The sequence below is a fragment of the Momordica charantia genome, assembly GCF_013281855.1.
Source record: "Momordica charantia cultivar OHB3-1 chromosome 2 unlocalized genomic scaffold, Mcharantia_2.0 BLBB01000002.1, whole genome shotgun sequence".
NCBI lineage: Eukaryota > Viridiplantae > Streptophyta > Magnoliopsida > Cucurbitales > Cucurbitaceae > Momordica > Momordica charantia.
In genome coordinates, this window is record NW_028275160.1 from 4,424,061 (window position 1) to 4,442,426 (window position 18,366).

The 18,366-nt window shown below is 38.0% G+C and overlaps 2 protein-coding genes across 2 annotated transcripts; one reads left to right on the forward strand and one right to left on the reverse strand.

Moving 5' to 3' along the window:
- Window positions 1-5,335: 5,335 nt before the first annotated feature.
- On the forward strand, window positions 5,336-7,616 carry LOC111011315 (transcription factor bHLH162-like). Its single transcript, XM_022285027.2, has 3 exons — window positions 5,336-5,595; window positions 5,701-6,021; window positions 7,020-7,616. The coding sequence occupies exons 1-3, from the start codon at window positions 5,428-5,430 to the stop codon at window positions 7,209-7,211; spliced, it is 681 nt and encodes a 226-aa protein (XP_022140719.1). The 5' UTR covers window positions 5,336-5,427; the 3' UTR covers window positions 7,212-7,616.
- Window positions 7,617-8,436: 820 nt separating this feature from the next.
- On the reverse strand, window positions 8,437-9,479 carry LOC111011044 (early nodulin-like protein 4). The gene is made up of 2 exons (XM_022284657.2): window positions 9,146-9,479; window positions 8,437-9,039 (listed from the first exon to the last, which is right to left on the reverse strand). The coding sequence occupies exons 1-2, from the start codon at window positions 9,321-9,323 to the stop codon at window positions 8,648-8,650; spliced, it is 570 nt and encodes a 189-aa protein (XP_022140349.1). The 5' UTR covers window positions 9,324-9,479; the 3' UTR covers window positions 8,437-8,647.
- Between the last annotated feature and the right edge of the window lie 8,887 nt (window positions 9,480-18,366).

The following is an 18,366-nucleotide window of genomic DNA, read 5'->3' on the forward strand; positions in this document are numbered from 1 at the left end:
TATTTAAAGAAATATGAAATATTTGCTGCATAATTAGAAAAAATGAAATGTTCTTCATCTAGTAATCATGATAATGACATCCATATAGCTACATGGATAAATCTACTATCATCTTGAATTTTAGATGTTTCAATCTTTAACTCTTGTCATTGTTAGAACTCAACAGAAAAATTAGTCTTGAATTCAACTGAAATAAAATAAAACAATAATAAATTAATAATAAAAAGTAATATATATCACATTAATCTATAAATAATTTAATTCAAATAAATAGATAAATAAAATTATTAATTCAACTTTTGTTTGTCCCCACCGAAAATCGATTGAAGACTTACATTCCCACATCATTATAAAAGAAACTCTCCTCTCCACCCTTTAACAAACATTCATTCTACAGGTTTCCATTAATAAAATAAATCGTGGATCTAATATTTCTGTTCCGACTCATTAAAGTTGGTCATTAGTAAAACAAAAATATTTGTACAAACCAGAAAAGTAAATTCACTCAAAGATTAAAATATTTGGAATATTGTGAACCTTTCATGACCATCACAGCAGAGTCGATTTCTCCTTCCTTGAGATGTCGAGCCCCTTGACACGTACAAGGGGTAATTTCAAAAACTAAAGTAATTTTTAAAAAGAATTAGAAAAATTGGGTAGTTTCATAAAAAAAAAAGATATATAATAATAATAATAACGTTTTTTATGCAGCGGGTCTCATCACGAAATTTTAGTTCAAATTTTGGAGAAAAAATAGAATAGAAATTTCCACCAAGTTTCGAACAAGAGAATCCGTGGCAAGATGAAGAAAAAATGTGACCCAAGCTGGGAACAGCGCCGTGGCGACGTGAGACTTATTTAAATATCATTTCTTTTCGTTTCAGATTTTGGCGAGAAGCATACTTTTTTTGTGCGATTTTTGTGAAATATCAAATAAAAATTAGTGGCTGATCCGGCCCTTTTGTGGGATTTTATTTAAACGTTCGATAAATATACCCAACAGACCCATGTTAACTGGTTAAAGCTTGGATGTATGACCAAAAAGTCTCGTGTTCGAACCTTTTACTTCGCATGTTCCACAATAAGAGAAATATAGGAAAAAGTACAGAGAATTTATACTGGTTCACCCCAACGAATTCTATATGATTTTGGGATGATTACAATTGATCTCACAAATGCTATATAAAGCTAGAATGAAAATATTTAAAATAATAATAATAATAATAAAAAGATTAAAATTAAACCGGACCAATTTAAGTATTGTGTTTAATAAGTCTCTGAACTTAAAAAAAAATATAATAAATTCTCAAACTATCGATTTTGGGTCTAAATCTATAATTTTTTTTTTAGAGTTTAACTATAGATATTTTCAAGAAATTGATCTGGTTTAAAGGGAAAAAAAAAAAGATTAACCGTACGGTAATCATAAATTTAATATGGTATATTAATTTTGACACGAAACTTCTAATTTCATCATTTTAAACTTTAAAAATGTTATAATTTTTACTCTGCAAAGAAAACTGCTCGCAAGTTGCACGTTGCATGAGAGAGAGAGAGTTTTCTGTCTTTGTGACTTGACTTTTTTTTTATTTTATTTTTGTGAAATGTTTTCGTGACTTTACTTGTTTGAACACACTCGAATCTCAAAAGTCATAAAGCCCTGCGGCTGTCTTATTCCATTTTCTTGAAAAAAAAAACAAGCTTGTATCCTGAGATTTTAAATACTTAAAAATAATTTTCTTAGATATATTTTGCAAAGGCAGTTCTTAGATATTTCTAAACCATATCAATCGTCAATTCTCAAAAGTAGATTTCTATTTCAATCAGATTTTAAAATATTCATACCTAATTTTGAAAATGCAGTAGAAGTCTGATGACACGTGTATATCATTTCAAAAGAAAATCATTATTCAATTAAAATCAGCAATTGAAATTCTCTCTTCGTTCCACCACCTCCTCCGACGTGGCTTTTTGCATGGTTCTTCTCCGTCAAATGTAGCCCTCGTAGCATCTTCCTTTTAATAAATTTATCCTTTTACCAAAAAAAAAAAAAATGTAATAATTAATGTCCTAACCTGTTTAGTTTCTATTAAAATTTTGATAGGTGTACTTTTAATTTTGTTTCAATCTCTCTACTTTAAATAACTATTTTTACACTTTTTACCTTGGTTACAATTTCTTCGAATTTGTATTTTATTTCATATCGGTAATAGTTTTTTTTCTCTATTTTATCATTTGTTTAGCAATTATAATAAAAATGTGTTAAAGTACTACTTTGATCAATCTATTTTAAGCTTTCGTTTATTTTGGTCCATGTACTTTAACCTTTTAGTTCATTTTCGTCCTCTATACCTTTAAAATGATCCTTTTTTATTCATATTTGTAAAAAATTTAACATCAATTATACACACAATAAAAACTATATTTAATATAAAGCTATAGTTATATTTTCAAGAAATACATTGACTTCGTGTTGAAGTCGCGTTGAAATTATGATAGAAAACTGAAATTAAAAATAAAATTAATGTACCAAAATAGTCATTTTTTAAAAATACAGGAACCAAAACGAACATTTTACAACTACATGAATTAGAGGTGGTGCTTAGCCCCTTGGATTTTGATTAAATATGTACTTACTCGATATTTTTTTTCCTTTTTTTTAAGTACATGTGTGTGAGATTGAACTTACAATGATTGGAGACATATACCTGTTTATGCAGAAATTTGGTCTCCTGAGATTTCGTCAAATTTGCACCAATCTTCTAAGTATGAAAGGGATCGACGGGATATGCAAAACAAAAAAGCACTAGGACTGGGGTGGCTTTTTGGCCACACGGACTGCGATGCTTAATTTAGTATCGGAAAAGTCGAGTGAGGAAAGTAAGGGGATTGGAGAGTAGGGGGTTTTAGCCTCCCTCTAGGTTTGAATTACTTCCCTATTTATAAGAGTTGAATCCTAATCTGTCTAGGGTTTAATCTAGTATCTTTAAGAGATCTGGACTTTTTGGCCCATGTACTTCATCGTGGATATAATGTCAAATCAAGGGTCAAGATTAGGTGGGGTTTCAGATTGGATTGTACGAGGATCGAGGAGAGTCGAGTTAGGGTTCAACACCTCGGCACTGAGGAGGCCTCAACGTCGACTACGGGTTGGTCCGAATTGGCTCGGACCGACGGTCTTCTGCAATTTCCTTTTGTCGCTTCGTCCATTCTGTATTTCTCTCTCCATAACGATACCAATTAATTATTTTTTAACTAATACTCGGGGAAATTTAAAATTTTGACCCCTCCCATAATTCACTTTGGATTTATGACCCCATTTTGAAAAAAAAAAACTAATCTATGACCCCATTCTTCCTTATTTATTAATAATTTCATAATTTTTAAATGTGAAATTACCGTAGTACCCTCCTCATGTTTCAAAATCAACATCTCCCCCAAATCTCTTTACAAATCTTTATTCCCTCCAAAAATATCTCACAATAATTAATTACAACCCAAAAAAATCTAACTTTTAAAAAAAATGTCTAACTCAAATAGTAAATTAAAACTTTAATATGGAAAAAATAAAAACGTACATAATTACATAATTTGTTCGAATTTAATTACAAAAAAGTCAAGATTACAAAAATGGGACAATATTGCATTAAATGCTCGAGATTTAATGGAATTTTGGCACGACATTTATGAAACCTTAATTTTTTTTTTGTAATTAATTCCGGACAAATCTTATGCATTTAATCTTGGATCATGCAAATCTTTTTTTCACCCTAATTTAATTAATAGATAATTTAATCTACAAATTTTTTTGTGTGGATTCGTTTGTTAAGTAATAAATTAATCTATATTAGATTCAAAATTTTAAAAAAAATGCTAAGGGTTGAGAGAAGAAATTGATGGATAATTTTAGTTAAAATAAACAAGAATATTTTGGTAATTTTACAAAGACAAAAAGTGGAAATGGGTCACAAATTAAAAGGAATCACAAATTAGATTTTTTTAAAAAGGATCAAAAATCCAGATGAGTTATATGATGGGATTAGAAACCCCGATTTCACTAATACTCGCCACTAACTGATTGGACTGAGACATCACCTACGAAAAATTTAATGTCCAGTACGGACATGCATCCTACTGGTAATAATTAATGTGACGTGTTCAGTGCGTCTAAAACTAACGCCACCCGGTTTGTTTTATATTTATTAATTAAACATGTGAGTGTGTGACCTTTACGTGGGAACACCAATTTTTTTGGGGCGGCCGTTGGTTTTAATTGTCGTCGGAGCCGGCCGGGCCGACGGCGGCCACGTGTTTTTCCTGCCTTTCCTTTTTCCACCTTGACGGCCGGTTTAATTTTACGTCGAACCAAATTCAGATCCGGCGCCGTTTCCTTTATATATATTACCACTACGCTATAGCATGTTACAGCAAAAAAGTGACGCTATACCAATACAGTACTTTGTCGCCGCCTAAGTCACTGTCAACACGACTTTATTTTTTGTTCCACTAAAAAAGTCTCAAGAGAATGCAATGGAGATTACTCCTCCTTCATATCTTCAAATTATTAACACTTTAATTCATCAATTATAGTAAATAAAACAATTTAGTCCATGCCATAAAATATCTCATCAAGATTAATTTTTATTAGGTTGGTCCATCATCATTTTATCAATCTATGGAAATCTCATTAAAATTTAGTAACATTTTTTACGGTAATGATTAAAGGGTTACAAATTTTGAATTACAATGACTAAATCGTCACATATTAAAATATGTGAGTACAGAGTAAATTGTTACGTTGCTTGTAAAGACAAAAAGTATTTCTTTAACCTATTTAAAATCATTTCTATTTTTTCTTTTAACTTTGATTTTTAATCTTTTAAAATTATCAATTAGTAGAGTCTTTTTAGGTAGGAAAAACTTGTGAGAATTTGATAATAGAGATAGCATATGTATCACTAAAATCAATTCAACATGTGGGTACGCCTAGTTGCAAATACCACTTGAAAGAAATAAACTATGTCGAGAGATAAACAGAACCGACCTGTTGATATGAGAGATATTATTAACCTTTCATTTTTTTTAGTACAATACGTGAGAGTGAGGATTCGAATTCGTTATCTCTTCATCGTAGATAGATACCTTTGAGATTGATATTATTTGCCTTCAATATTTTTCAGAAACTACTTCTTTTAATTTGTTCACACTTGTCTTCTTTTTTAATTACCAATAATTCTTTAATGTGGCCATGTCATATTTCAATGTTTCCCATGTTTATTTAAACTCTTAAGTTCCAAATTTATTGCTGTAGCCTTGCAAAATATCTACAAACATGTGTATATATAACAACATCGAAACGCAAAGGTTGCAAGATCATCCTCGATTTTAGTTTTGTCTCGGTGGGATTGATTTGATCTGAATACTTCAATGGAGGGTAACCGAGAAATAAGGCAATGGCAAACCCAGCCGCCGCCGCCGCCGCCGCTGGCGGCGGGCACTAAGGTGGAGAGAAAAGTTATGGAGAAGAATCGAAGAAATCAGATGAAACTGCTCTACTCCAAACTCAAATCTCTCCTTCCAGACCAACCCTCCAATGTATGTTTGTACAATATTATCATCAGTTAAATATTTATCTTCTGATGTGGAATTATCAATTAATAACAATTTGGAATAATTTGTTGTGTTTTGAAATGTTTGGAGGTGGCAATGAACGTGTCTGACCAGGTAGAGGAAGCAATAAACTACATAAAATCATTGGAGACGAAGCTGAAGAGGCAGCAGGAGAAGAAAGAGTGGCTTCTGAGAAGCGGAAGATCGTCCAGCGACGACGTCGGCCGGAATTTGCCTGAACTGAAAATCAGAGAAATGGGTTCGGCGGTGGAGGTTGTTCTAACCAGTGGGTTGGGGGATTGGTTCATATTCTACCAGATTATTCACATCTTTCCTGAAGAGCGAGCTCAGATAATCAATGCCAGTTATTCTGTTCTTGGAACCACTGTCTTTTATACACTCCACGCTGAGGTACATTGTAAGATGACGTAATTAATTAGTTGAGTTACATTTAAGTCCGTTATGTTTTGTGATTGGTAGGTTTCGAGAACTTATTAATACTGTTCGAACAACAAAATCTTTCTGAAAACACATAAATGAAAGCTATTATTTTATGGGTTTTGGGTTTTCTATTATATATGAATTCAATTGTGTTTTTAGAGGAAGGCAAGAAAGGAAAATAGAAATCAAGCGTTTTTCTAAAAACAGAAACTATAAATCTTTGTGTTTATTTTTTTAATTATTTTTTAGTATAGGTCATTACCTATTTTCTTTTTTTTTTCTCTAAAAAAAGAAATTTATGGTCTGTTAGACAAAAAACTGAAAAATTCAGCCTCTTAGATATTTTTTTTAGTTCAAAAACCCATTAGTAGAAAGTTTATGAATTTAATTGGACACCAACTTAAGGGACTAAAATTATACTTTATTTCATTTTATAATTTTTTAGCTAAAAATAATATTTTAAAAAATTAGTATTTCTTTTTAATTTACAATTTGTTATAAGAAACAAGAAATGTCTATCATCTTTTTTCTAAAAAAAATTACAATTACCAAAAACTTTTTCTTTTTCATTTTTATTTTTTAAAAAGTAAGAAACAAGAAAATATGAACGTTATAAAAAAAAAAACCCTAATTTCTTATCTCTTCTAAATTTTCAAACACATGAGTAAAAACATTAATTTATCATTTTTTTACTTATATAAAATGTACCATTAATATTTAAAAATTCCAATGATATAACATAAAATTTTGTAATATTTTATTATAAAAAGTTAATTTCATACAGAACTTTTCTTCTTTTTTTCAATTTAACGTCTAAAAGCATATTTTTCCATTGGAATTAACAAGAAGCATAAAATGAAAAAGGAGAAAGAAAAAACCAACGAAAAATATCAAGAACCCTAACTTGTGAAATATTTATCCTTTTTCCTGTTTTTGTTGATGACGAGAAAATCTGAATGGTGGAGTAGATTGAGGACGTTGTGTACGAATTTGGAGCAAGAAAACTAACTGAAAGACTGAAAAAATTAGTTTACGGATCCACCAGTGATGCAGAAATTACGCAGCCATCAGCAGCAGCTTCCTACATTCACCCGCCGGGGGCGGCCGCGGCCTATACTCCGACTACTTACAATCCCCATTTTAGGAGCCACGAGATTTGAAACCACCCGACACAAATTTCTACCGTTCTTTCTTGAGATCGAACATCACAAGAGTTAGTTCGTGAGATGGAATATCGTCGAGAAATGATTGGTGGAGGCTAAAATAACCTGCATCGTTGATTGTTTTACGGCTTTTGAGAAACTTTTTTCTATATATGTATGATTGTGCAATTTTATGTTTTTTTATCGATGGATGGACGTTTTTACAAAAAAAAAAAAAAAAAGGGAAAAGAAAAGAAGAAACTAGTTATCTTTATTATAGGGGAAAAAGTTGAAATCCCTTCGTGTTCACAATTGTGCGGGTTTTAAGCCAACTTGAATATATCAATTCAATTATTGAAGACCTCGATTAAATGATTCTTGTAGTGAGTGTTCCTCCTGGAACAAATATATACATGAGTTTAGACAAGACATTTTATTCATTCTCCAAAAGTTGAAGGTTCAATCGCCTCTTTTTCACATTTTATATCGAAACGTAGTCAGCCAAATATATATATGAAAGTTATTTCTTTTTAAACAAAAATATATGAAAGATTGATAACTCAATATCAATTTAATTATATTACGAAGAACAGAAATATAATTATATAACAAAATGAAATTTAAATAAATAAATCCATATTTAATTTAGTTAATTATAAGTTTGAGCATGATAAAATTCAAGCAAATAGTTTTAGTTGAATTAAACTTGACCCTAACTCACAAAGATGTTTAATTTAATTTATTGAACCCAATCTAAATAAGCTTAAAAACTCAACAACTCGTACAATTTTGGTTAGATTGATCTAGCTTTAAGTGATTAAATTTTTGGAACACCTCTATCTAATTTTTAATTGGTTTTTGGTTTATATATATAAAGGGATAAAATTATGATATACATAACATAAATAATAATTACCAAGTTCCTAGTCCAAATATATATACCAAAGGACACACGTTTCTATTTCCTCTCACAGAGTAAAGAACACGCTTTTTGTCCAACAAAACAACCTAAAGAACACACTTTTTGTCCAACAAAACAACGCCGAGGTTGTTGGTACGTCTTGTTTTTCTCACTAATATTTTCTTTTTTTCCCTCTGAAATAATACATATAAAATAGAAGAGAGCTGGAAAAAAATTTGTGTAAGAAATTAACAACTGCAATGCAACATTCAGGATATATGAAAAAATAAAATAAGCCAAAAGAGAGAGGAGAAAAAAATGCATCTCTTTTACAGAGACAGATTGAAACGCACACATCAGAGATATTAAAGGATGAACCATATGAATACATTCAGATTAACAAAAGTTGGAATAAAAAAATAAAAGACAAAAGACAGAGAAAATTTTCAAACGAATTCTTGAATTGGATACAAATTAAAATGGCAGACCCAAACCCAAACCACGAGAACAACCCATATCTAAAAATGAAAACTTTAATGTATTCAAACTCAAACTAGAGCGACAGCCCCACCAAAGAACTCAAAAGAACAGCACTGATAACACCGAAACTGAATACATTAGCCGCGCCTCCCAAAGCGGAATTCTTGGCCGGAGCCGGAACTGGCGCCGTGAATCCCCCGGCAGAGTCCGGCGAGTCTGCAGTCGGGGTCGGCGGAGCGCGGTGGTGGTGGTTATGCGTGAGAGCGAGGACCACAACAATGAGCTTTTGGCCCTTCTGGCAGCGATCGGCGTTGCCGGAGATGAAGTAAAAGGGGCCAGAGCGATCGAATTTGAAGATTGAATCTCCATCTTGGAACGAAACAATTGGGTTTTTTGTGTTGCAGGAGAAGTAATCGTCCTTGCTCACAACCAGCACCGAATCCGTCCCATTTTGGTACTTGAAATCTGCCCCCAGTACAAGATCAGAGTCATTATTATTATAATATTAAAAAACAAGCAGAACCCAGAAATAAAAATGAAAACTTGGTGAGATTTGATTTAGTGGGGTTACAGAGAGTATCGTTGACTTGAAATCTGTTACGCTCGGCCCAGTGGTTGAAGGGCTCGGAGGGGTTGAAGACCCAGCCGTCTTTGCCGCCGACGACGAATTTGTAAGCCTCAGAAAAGGTCGGCGCCGCCGTGAGGGCAAATAAAGCGGCCAGAGCCAGAAAAGCAGAGAAAGAGGGCATGATTAGAACAAAAAGGAGAGATTTAAGATGATTGATGATTGAGTTGGGGGAAAGGAAATTGTAATGGAAATATATATATAGATAGAGAGGGAGAATATTTGGAAAATGGATACAAAATATAATAGAGAGAAATGGAAGCGTTATGAAATTTGGAATGGAGGCGGTTTCGATATGGTAATTAATCTGTGGAGCTGGTAAAAGCTGGAGGGAGGATGGAGCCTTATTGTTGGACTTGTGAATGTGTTACACTTGACGCCATGCAGCTGACTCAACGGTAACTATTTGGAAAACGCCACCACACGCTTGCGTTCTTTGCGTGTCCTCTTCTTGCCTTTCTACCACCATTTCTCTCGTTCGTATTTACAATTAAAAGAGATCAATATAGGAAAAGAAGAAAAGAACCGTCAATTTTTAATAGGATTGGAGCTATACATACTTAGGTGTTTACTGATAGGTTGGTATCGAATACTTGACTCTTTATTAATCAGAAACAAAGTAATTTTTATCTCGACCCACTATTGAAAAATTGACAATTCATTATTTATTAAATATTCAATGATGGTCTAGACAAGATGGTTCTTAAAGCTAAGTATTTCTCATTGAGAAAATGACAATGACAACTAAGATAACGAAGCCATACAAAAGAAAGAGGAGAATAAATAGAATAAATAACTCTTAATTTTCTAACGGTGGTGAGTAAAAAGATATTTATTTATTTTTACAATAGAAAAATACTTACTTATCGGTAAATATTTGAACTTTATATTATACGCACCAATAAATTTTTATTAGTGATAGACACTCATCCTACAAAATTTGCATATTTAGCAAAATCTTATTTCTTGTGCTAAATTTGTAAATATGTAACAACTATTATTCTTTATAATTTTTCACAATTTATTTATAGAATGTCGTCCTTCCATGAAATCATGGTTTATTGACATATTTGAAAATATGAATATCACACTTAGATACTAATTGACTCATAAAATTAAACTAGTACATCAACAATATTTAACTCAATCACATGTCCTTAAGATTTATTTCTTTGGAGTACGTCTAATAAATACATATTAATAAAATAATAATTTTAACGACACATTCATTTAATACTATAAAATTTTAACGGAGTTTTTTTTAGTAAAAATATTTAAATTAGCCGCTACACTTATTTTTAAAAGGAATATTATTATATTAATTAAAGAGATTTGAGCTATATACTCCTCTCCCTTTTGAGAAAAGATTCGAGCTCATACGAAAGACCATAAAACGCGCAATTATTAAAATAAAATATGTACATTAAAATTTACGGATCAAAATAGGAAGTTTAAACCTTTTTGTTTTTTACTTTATTTTCAAACAAAAAAAAAATCTTTTTGTTTTTTAACTTTTAAAAATCTAAAAGATTAGATATGCGTAATTATCTCTAATTTGATTTGTCATTGATGTGTGTGGGTACCAAAAAGATTTAATAGGGTTGATTCCATCATTAATTATATCGAATAATTAAATACCTGACTGAAAATCATGCACTAATGATGCATTTCATAATTAGAAAAATGTTGGTTGTAGGTGTTTCTAAAATGGTATGCATCCATATTGCTCATTAAGAATCATAAAGCCTTTGTCTACACATATATGGAAAAATCGGTTGTTTTTTGTTTGTTTTGATAATTTCTTACTTTTTTTATTTATTTAGGAAAACAATTTCTTACTTATACGTTAAACCAATTCATAAAAGAAAAAATTCCTTAAAAAAATCATAAAAAAATGTCTAAAATAATAATAATATACTTTTTTTAATACAACATGTGTGGTTGAAGAATTGAACTCACAACCTCGTTGCATGCTCACTGTGGTTATCAAAATTTTATCTTTATATATGAGAACTAAAAAAATGGATGTGAGTAATGAGCATAAGTCAATTGTTTAAGGCATATAATAATTCGGCTAACATGTTACGTTGTCGTATGTACATTTTAATTATAAATATATATATTATTCTAATAAAGAGAAATATATAATTACTAACATGAGTTTAACTAAGGTCATGAGTTTGAATTCTCCACCCCCACTTGTTGAATTGAAAAAAAAAGATATCTATATAATTATTGGCTATATATCTCTATTTTATGTGAATCCGAACATAGCATGACTAAGGTACCATATTTGACCAAAAAGTCTTGAGTTCGAGTCGTATTCAATATATATGCAAGGTCCGTTTGATTTAGACTTCTAATTCACTACAAATACAAACTCATAGTTTAAAACCCTCATGAACATAATGTAATGAAATATTGGTATAAGTTAGGAAAGAAGCAAAAATTGAATGACTCGGTTCACTTTGCATGTATTTTTATAGTTAATATTGGTTGGTAACCTAATAGATAAGTGATCCGTCTCAGTGCCTGTTGTTTTAGACTTTTAGTTAGGGATAGAAAACATGATTTATTATTATTTTGGATTAGTAATTATTATCACGTAATTCGAACTCACGACTTTTTGGTCAAAGATAATATCGTAATTAATTGAATTAACTTGTGAATTAGCTCAAGTTAAGCTGGCAAACATTATTATTTTTCTTTATTTTATGTTAATATATTAATAATTTATATGTTTTCCCGCTTTAATTAACCAATTGAGTTATACTTCTAGCTTTTAATTATTGTTCTTTTTTAAACTTGAAATCTTTTAGTCAGAGATAGATGTGTCTTAATCAATTAAGCTAAGTTTCGGTTGGTAATTTTTTATTATATCCTAGTTGTTTCCTAGCTGTTTTTTTAAAACAATTTTACTCCCTCTCTATATATATTTTTATAACAAACAGATAATCTCTATTGTAAAAAATATTGTTATAATGTAATGGAGACAACATATGAACGAACACATAATACGAAACACTTTTAAATTTAAGATCAAGGGATGATTCGTGGGCTTATTGACTGGTCTGTAGTTCATATATATTATTTAATGTTTACCATTTTACTGCTTTTAAATTTTGAATCTAATATCTAATAACAATTTAAGATGAAGACATATATCTCAGGATTAAAATCTCCAATTACTAAAAGAAAATGCTTCATCATTCTTGAAATTATATTTTATATAATTTTCTATTTTTCTTACAATACTATTTATTTGTTATATCAAACTAAATTATTTGATAAACATGCTTGTTTGGGGAAGAGAATACCCTGGACACGTGGAGGACCCCTATTGGTGCTCCAAGATGACTCATGAGTCATGCCCAGCTCGGACGGCCGAGATCACCACCACTAGCGTTGACAGATGCTAAGTATGAGGGCCGAGGTGAACCTGGCCGAGGTCCGACCTACCGGGAAGCTCGGTGGGGGCCGATGTGAGCTACTGTCAGCGGCGTGATTATCGGGTGTAACCGTCGGTCCCGAGATTACCGGGTGTAACCGACGGTCCCGAGATTACCGGGTGTAACCGTCGCGAGATTAGCGGGACTACCACCCATAAGTAGAGGACCTCACTCCGCGATCAGGTACGACGATTTCTGACCTCGAACTAAACTGGGAATCCGACCTATACTGATTTGATCGTCAGAGTGCTCACCTTTTTGTGCAGGTCTGCCCAAGTATTCAGATCGGTCCGGAGGCCGAGTTCAAGCTGCAATCTGAAATACACTGTTGTGCATATCCTTGTATAAACATTTGGCGCCGTCTGTGGGGAACGACAATCTAAGTCATCCCAATTCTTTTAAACCAACACGCAAGCGAAAATGGTTCAACCCGCAAACTCGACCAATACGGCAGATCGAAGGACCCTAGCTGCCAGCGATGCCCACCAGAGGGAGGTCGGAGCAGCAGTGGTAGAGGGGCAAGGTCACGACGGCCTAGCAACAGACCCCTCTGCAGGTCGGCACGAATCACCGCGCCTGTTCTACCACCTGCGCACCCCCAAGGACATCCAAGGCCACCCGTGGCCGAGGTGGAACCTCTAAGAAGGGCGCCCGGGGTCCAGCCCCGGCCCCGACAAGTGAGAACTTGGACGCACTCCAGAGAGAAATGGAGGCAATGCGCACGAAAATGCGGTCCATGGAGAAAATGTATAACGAAATGATATTAGCTGCAGGCGCAGGGTCTCGATCTGAGAACCGAGTGACGCGCGTTGGCATACGCGAGCAAAGGGGTTCCCACCTCGGCCCAGTCGAGGAGGAACATCTCGAAGACAACGAGAGCGAGGGACACACTCGCCAGAGAGGAGACCTCCGCGAACACCTCAACAGAAAGAGAGGCTCATCTCTCCAAAAAGGACAGTCACCATCCCGCTCACACAGGAGCTCCAACCAGCAGGCTGAATCCTCTCGCAACCCAGCAACTCCTGTAGGAGTGATTACAAGGGAGGAGTTCGACCAGCTGAGGGGCCAGCTCGACGCTCAGGTGGAGGCCTTAAAGGTCAAATGTGAGCAGAAAGAAGGTTCACTGAACGATGGCGACTTGGGAGAATCGCCCTTCACCTCGGACGTTTTGGAAGCACCGATCCCTCCGAAGTTCAAAGCTCCTACCGTGAAGCCTTATGATGGGTCGAAGGACCCCAAGGATTATGTTGAGGTCTTTGAAGGCCTCATGGATTTCCAAGCGGCATCAGATGCAATCAAATGCCGCGCCTTTCAGATCGCGCTTACTGGCAGCGCGCGATTATGGTATCGGAGACTGCCAGCCAGGTCGATCTCGACCTACTCTCAGCTGAGAAGGGAGTTCCTCGCCCAGTTCTCTTCTCGGCATTATGACAAAAAGAAAGCGACCCATCTCGCCACCATCAGACAGAAGGAGGGTGAGACGCTGCGAGAATATGTCACCAGATTCCAGGAGGAGCAATTGAAGGTCGCACACTGCTCTGATGACTCGCCCATGTGCTATTTTCTCACCGGTCTAGCCGACGAAGCCCTCACGGTGAAACTTGGAGAGGAGGCCCCGGCCATCTTCGCCGAGGTGCTTCAGAAGGCGAAGAAAGTCATCGATGGACAGGAGCTCCTCCGAACCAAAACCGGCCGACCAGAACGAAAGATCGGCCAGGGCAAAAGTGGAAAAGTCATAGAAAAGGCAGATCCCAAGTCCAAGGACAAGGGATCCTTTTCCAGCGGCCGAGCTGAGTATCGAAGGGCGGAGAACGGACCTACCAGGAGCCGACCTTACGAACGCTTCACCCCGACCACGATTCCAATTTCCGAGATCCTAACGAACATCGAGGAGTCTGAAATGGAAAAACTACTCAAGCGTCCTGAGAAGCTTCGGGGAGCCCCGGAGAGGCGCAGCAAGGACAAGTATTGCCGCTTCCATCGGGAGCACGGCCATAACACGTCGGACTGCTGGGAGTTGAAGCGCCAAATTGAGGATCTAATTCAAGATGGCTACTTCAAGAAATTTGTGGGAAAGCCCAGGACCAGCTCGGCAGAGAAAAAGGAAGAGCGGAAGCGTTCGAGGACGCCGCCCCGGCGCACTGACCGACCTGCGGTCATCAATACCATTTTCGGAGGGCCAAGCGGGGGTCAGTCCGGATATAAAAGAAAGGAGTTAGCTCGTGCAGCCAGGCGGGAGGTGTGCATCATCAGGGAGCAGAGGCCGACCTGCCCAATCACCTTCGACGGTGCAGACTTGGAGGAGGTCCACCTGCCCCACAATGATGCACTTGTGATCGCTCCCTTGATTGATCATGTGGTGGTCAGGAGGGTGCTGGTAGACGGAGGCGCATCTGCTAACATCCTGTCCTTACCGACCTACCTCGCCCTAGGATGGACGAGGTCGCAATTGAAGAAAAGCCCGACACCGCTGGTTGGGTTCTCTGGAGAATCGGTCATCCCAGAGAGTTGCATCGACTTGCCGGTCACGCTTGGGCAGGACCAAACTCAGGTCACCCAAATGGCCGAGTTCGTGGTAATTGACGGTAGATCGGCCTATAACGCCATCTTTGGGAGACCCATCATCCACTCATTTCGGGCCCTTCCCTCGACACTTCATCAAGTTTTGAAGTATTCCACCCCTAATGGCGTGGGCACGGTCCGAGGAGAACAGACCGCTTCGAGGGAGTGCTATGCCTCCGCACTCAAAGGCTCATCGGTCTGCGCCCTTGAAACTCTCGCCAGTAGGGATGGGACGCTCGAGTTCGAGGCCGACCTGCTGAGGAGGGAGTTTGCCGCACCCACTGAGGAGCTCGAGCTTGTTCCTCTGCTTAGTCCCGGAAGCAAGTAAGCATAAGAACCAAGTTGGGGGCCACCGACAGAGAGGAGCTAATCCACTTCCTCAGATCCAACTCGGACGTCTTTGCGTGGTCCCATGAGGACATGCCTGACATTGACCCGCGAATTATGACGCATCGCCTCAGCATAGATCCATCATTCCGACCTGTAAAACAAAAAAGAAGACCTATAAACAAGGAGAGGAGTGATGTAATTGTTGAGGAAGTTAGCAAACTTTTGAAAGCTAAATACATAAGAGAAATTTCGTATCCCGAGTGGCTCTCGAATGTTGTATTAGTTAAAAAGTCTAACGGAAAGTGGAGAATGTGCGTAGACTTTACGAACTTAAATAAGGCATGCCCGAAAGATTGTTTTCCACTGCCGAGGATTGATCAGCTCGTGCCACAGCCGGGCACGAACTGCTCACTTTCATGGATGCCTACTCTGGGTACAACTAAATCAAGATGCATGTCCCGGATCAAGATCATACCGCATTCATAACAGACTAAGGTCTGTACAGTTACAAGGTCATGCCCTTCGGTTTAAAGAACGCAGGAGCGACCTACCAGAGAATGGTGAACAAAATGTTCGCCAAGCAGATCGGCCGGAATATGGAAGTGTATGTGGACGACATGCTCGTCAAGAGCAAGCGGTCTAAGTCGCATCTTTCCGATCTGACCGAAGCCTTCGAGGTTCTAAGGACATATCAAATGAAGCTCAACCCAGCTAAATGTGCCTTTGGAGTCTCTTCGGGAAAATTCCTTGGCTTCATGGTGAACCACTGGGGGATCGAGGCCAACCACGAAAAGATTAAAGCCGTGCTCGAGATGGAGGCACCCAAAACGCTGAAACAGCTTCAGTGCCTCAATGGCAGGATTGCAGCCCTGAACCGGTTTGTTTCAAGATCGACAGATAAATGCCTCCATTTCTTCAAAGTCCTACGAAAGAAAGGGCCGTTTGAATGGACAGCAGAGTGCGAACAAGCATTTCAGCAATTGAAGAGCTACCTCTGTTCGGCACCTTTGCTCGCCAAGCCCCTGCCAGGGGACAAGCTCCAATTGTACTTAGCAGTGTCTGACAGTGCCGTCAGCTCGGCCCTAATCAGGCAAGAGGAAGCGCAGTAGAACCCGTTCTACTACACAAGCAAGGCTATGACCGAAGCCGAGACTAGATACCCTCAGATGGAAAAGTTGGCTCTCGCTTTAGTCACCTCGGCCCGACGGCTTAGACCATACTTCCAAGCCCATACTGTGGTGGTGCTCACTAACTTGCCCCTAAAAAACATCTTCCATAAGCCAGAAGCTTCTGGACGCCTGATGAAGTGGACAATAGAGCTAAGTGAATACGACATCCAGTTCGAACCTAGAGCTGCGTTGAAAGGGCAAGCGGTGGCAGACTTCATAGCCGAGCTCACACCACCCTCCGAGCCTGGCAAGTCCGACCTACCGTGGACAATCTATGTCGACGGATCCTCCAATGAGAAGGGGTGCGGGGCCGGGGTCCTCTTGCTCGGACCAGAAGGCGAGCGATTTGAGTATGCCTTGAGGTTCGGCTTCCGGACTTCCAATAACGAGGCTGAGTATGAAGCATTTATTGCTGGTCTACGAATCGCCAGAGCATTGGGGGCCTCTTGTGTTAAGATCTTCAGCGACTCCCAGCTGGTTGTGAGCCAGATCACGGAAGAGTACCAAGCCAGGGACTCCCGAATGGAGAAGTATTTGGGCAAGGTCAGATCGTACCTCGTCCAATTTCGAACTTACGAAGTAATTCGGGTTCCCTGAGCAGAAAATTCTAATGCCGACGCCTTGGCCAAGTTAGCATCAGCGTACGAGACCGACCTGGCTAGGTCGGTCCCCGTCGAGATCTTAGATAATCCCTCGATCTCAGAGCCAGATCTGATGGAGATCGACGCTCCAGAGTCCTCATGGATGGACCCGATTGTGGACTTTATTAGGGGCAATTCACCACAAGACCCCAAGGAGCGCAGAAGGTTGGCAAGACAAGCAGCTCGGTTCGTGGTCCGAAGTGGAGCGTTGTACCGACGCGGCTTTTCCCTGCCTCTATTGAAATGTCTAACCCCTGAAGAGGGCCAATACGTCCTCAGAGAAATCCACGAAGAAGTGTGCGGCAATCACTCAGGCGCCCGGTCGCTGTCAGCCAAAGTGATCCGACAAGGATACTATTGGCCGACCCTCAGCCAGGACGCCAAGAAGTTCGTTAGAACTTGCGACAATTGCCAACGCTACGGAAACATAATCCACCAGCCTCCCGAGCTGCTCACCCCCATCTCGGCCCCGTGGCCATTCGCGCAGTGGGGGGTAGATATCATTGGTCATTTCCCTTTGGGCAAAGACCAGACCAAGTTTGCTGTGGTTGCTGTGGATTACTTCACAAAATGGGCCGAGGCCGAGGCGCTCTCCCACATAAGGGAATCCAGAGTCACGTCCTTCGTATGGACAAATATCATATGTCGCTTTGGTATACCGCAGGCCATTGTGACAGACAATGGGAAGCAGTTTGACAACGCCAAGTTCAAAGACTTTTGCAGCAAGCTTGGCATAAGTCACCTTAGCTCGTCCCCCGCACATCCGCAAGCAAATGGGTAGGTGGAGGCAGTCAACAAGATCATCAAGCGAGGCATCAAACTTAGACTGGACTCCAAGAAAGGCAGGTGGGCCGAGGAGCTACCAGAGGTTTTATGGTCGTACCGGACCACCCAGGTTTTATCGACGGGTGAGACCCCGTTCTCTCTGGCCTTCGGCTCCGAAGCTGTAGTCCCGGTTGAGATCGGCATGCCATCTGACAGAGTAGAGCATTACGAGCCTACAGCAAATGAGGAAG

Bases quoted from the DNA above. Each gene is read 5' to 3' on its own strand.
- LOC111011315 (XM_022285027.2), top strand. From the start codon at position 5,428: ATGGAGGGTAACCGAGAAATAAGGCAATGGCAAACCCAGCCGCCGCCG. The intron at 5,596-5,700 runs GTATGTTTGTAC...AAATGTTTGGAG, and splicing joins TTCCAGACCAACCCTCCAAT to GTGGCAATGAACGTGTCTGA. The intron at 6,022-7,019 runs GTACATTGTAAG...ATGGTGGAGTAG, and splicing joins TTTATACACTCCACGCTGAG to ATTGAGGACGTTGTGTACGA.
- LOC111011044 (XM_022284657.2), bottom strand. From the start codon at position 9,323: ATGCCCTCTTTCTCTGCTTTTCTGGCTCTGGCCGCTTTATTTGCCCTC. The intron at 9,040-9,145 runs GTAACCCCACTA...TACTGGGGGCAG, and splicing joins TCAAGTCAACGATACTCTCT to ATTTCAAGTACCAAAATGGG.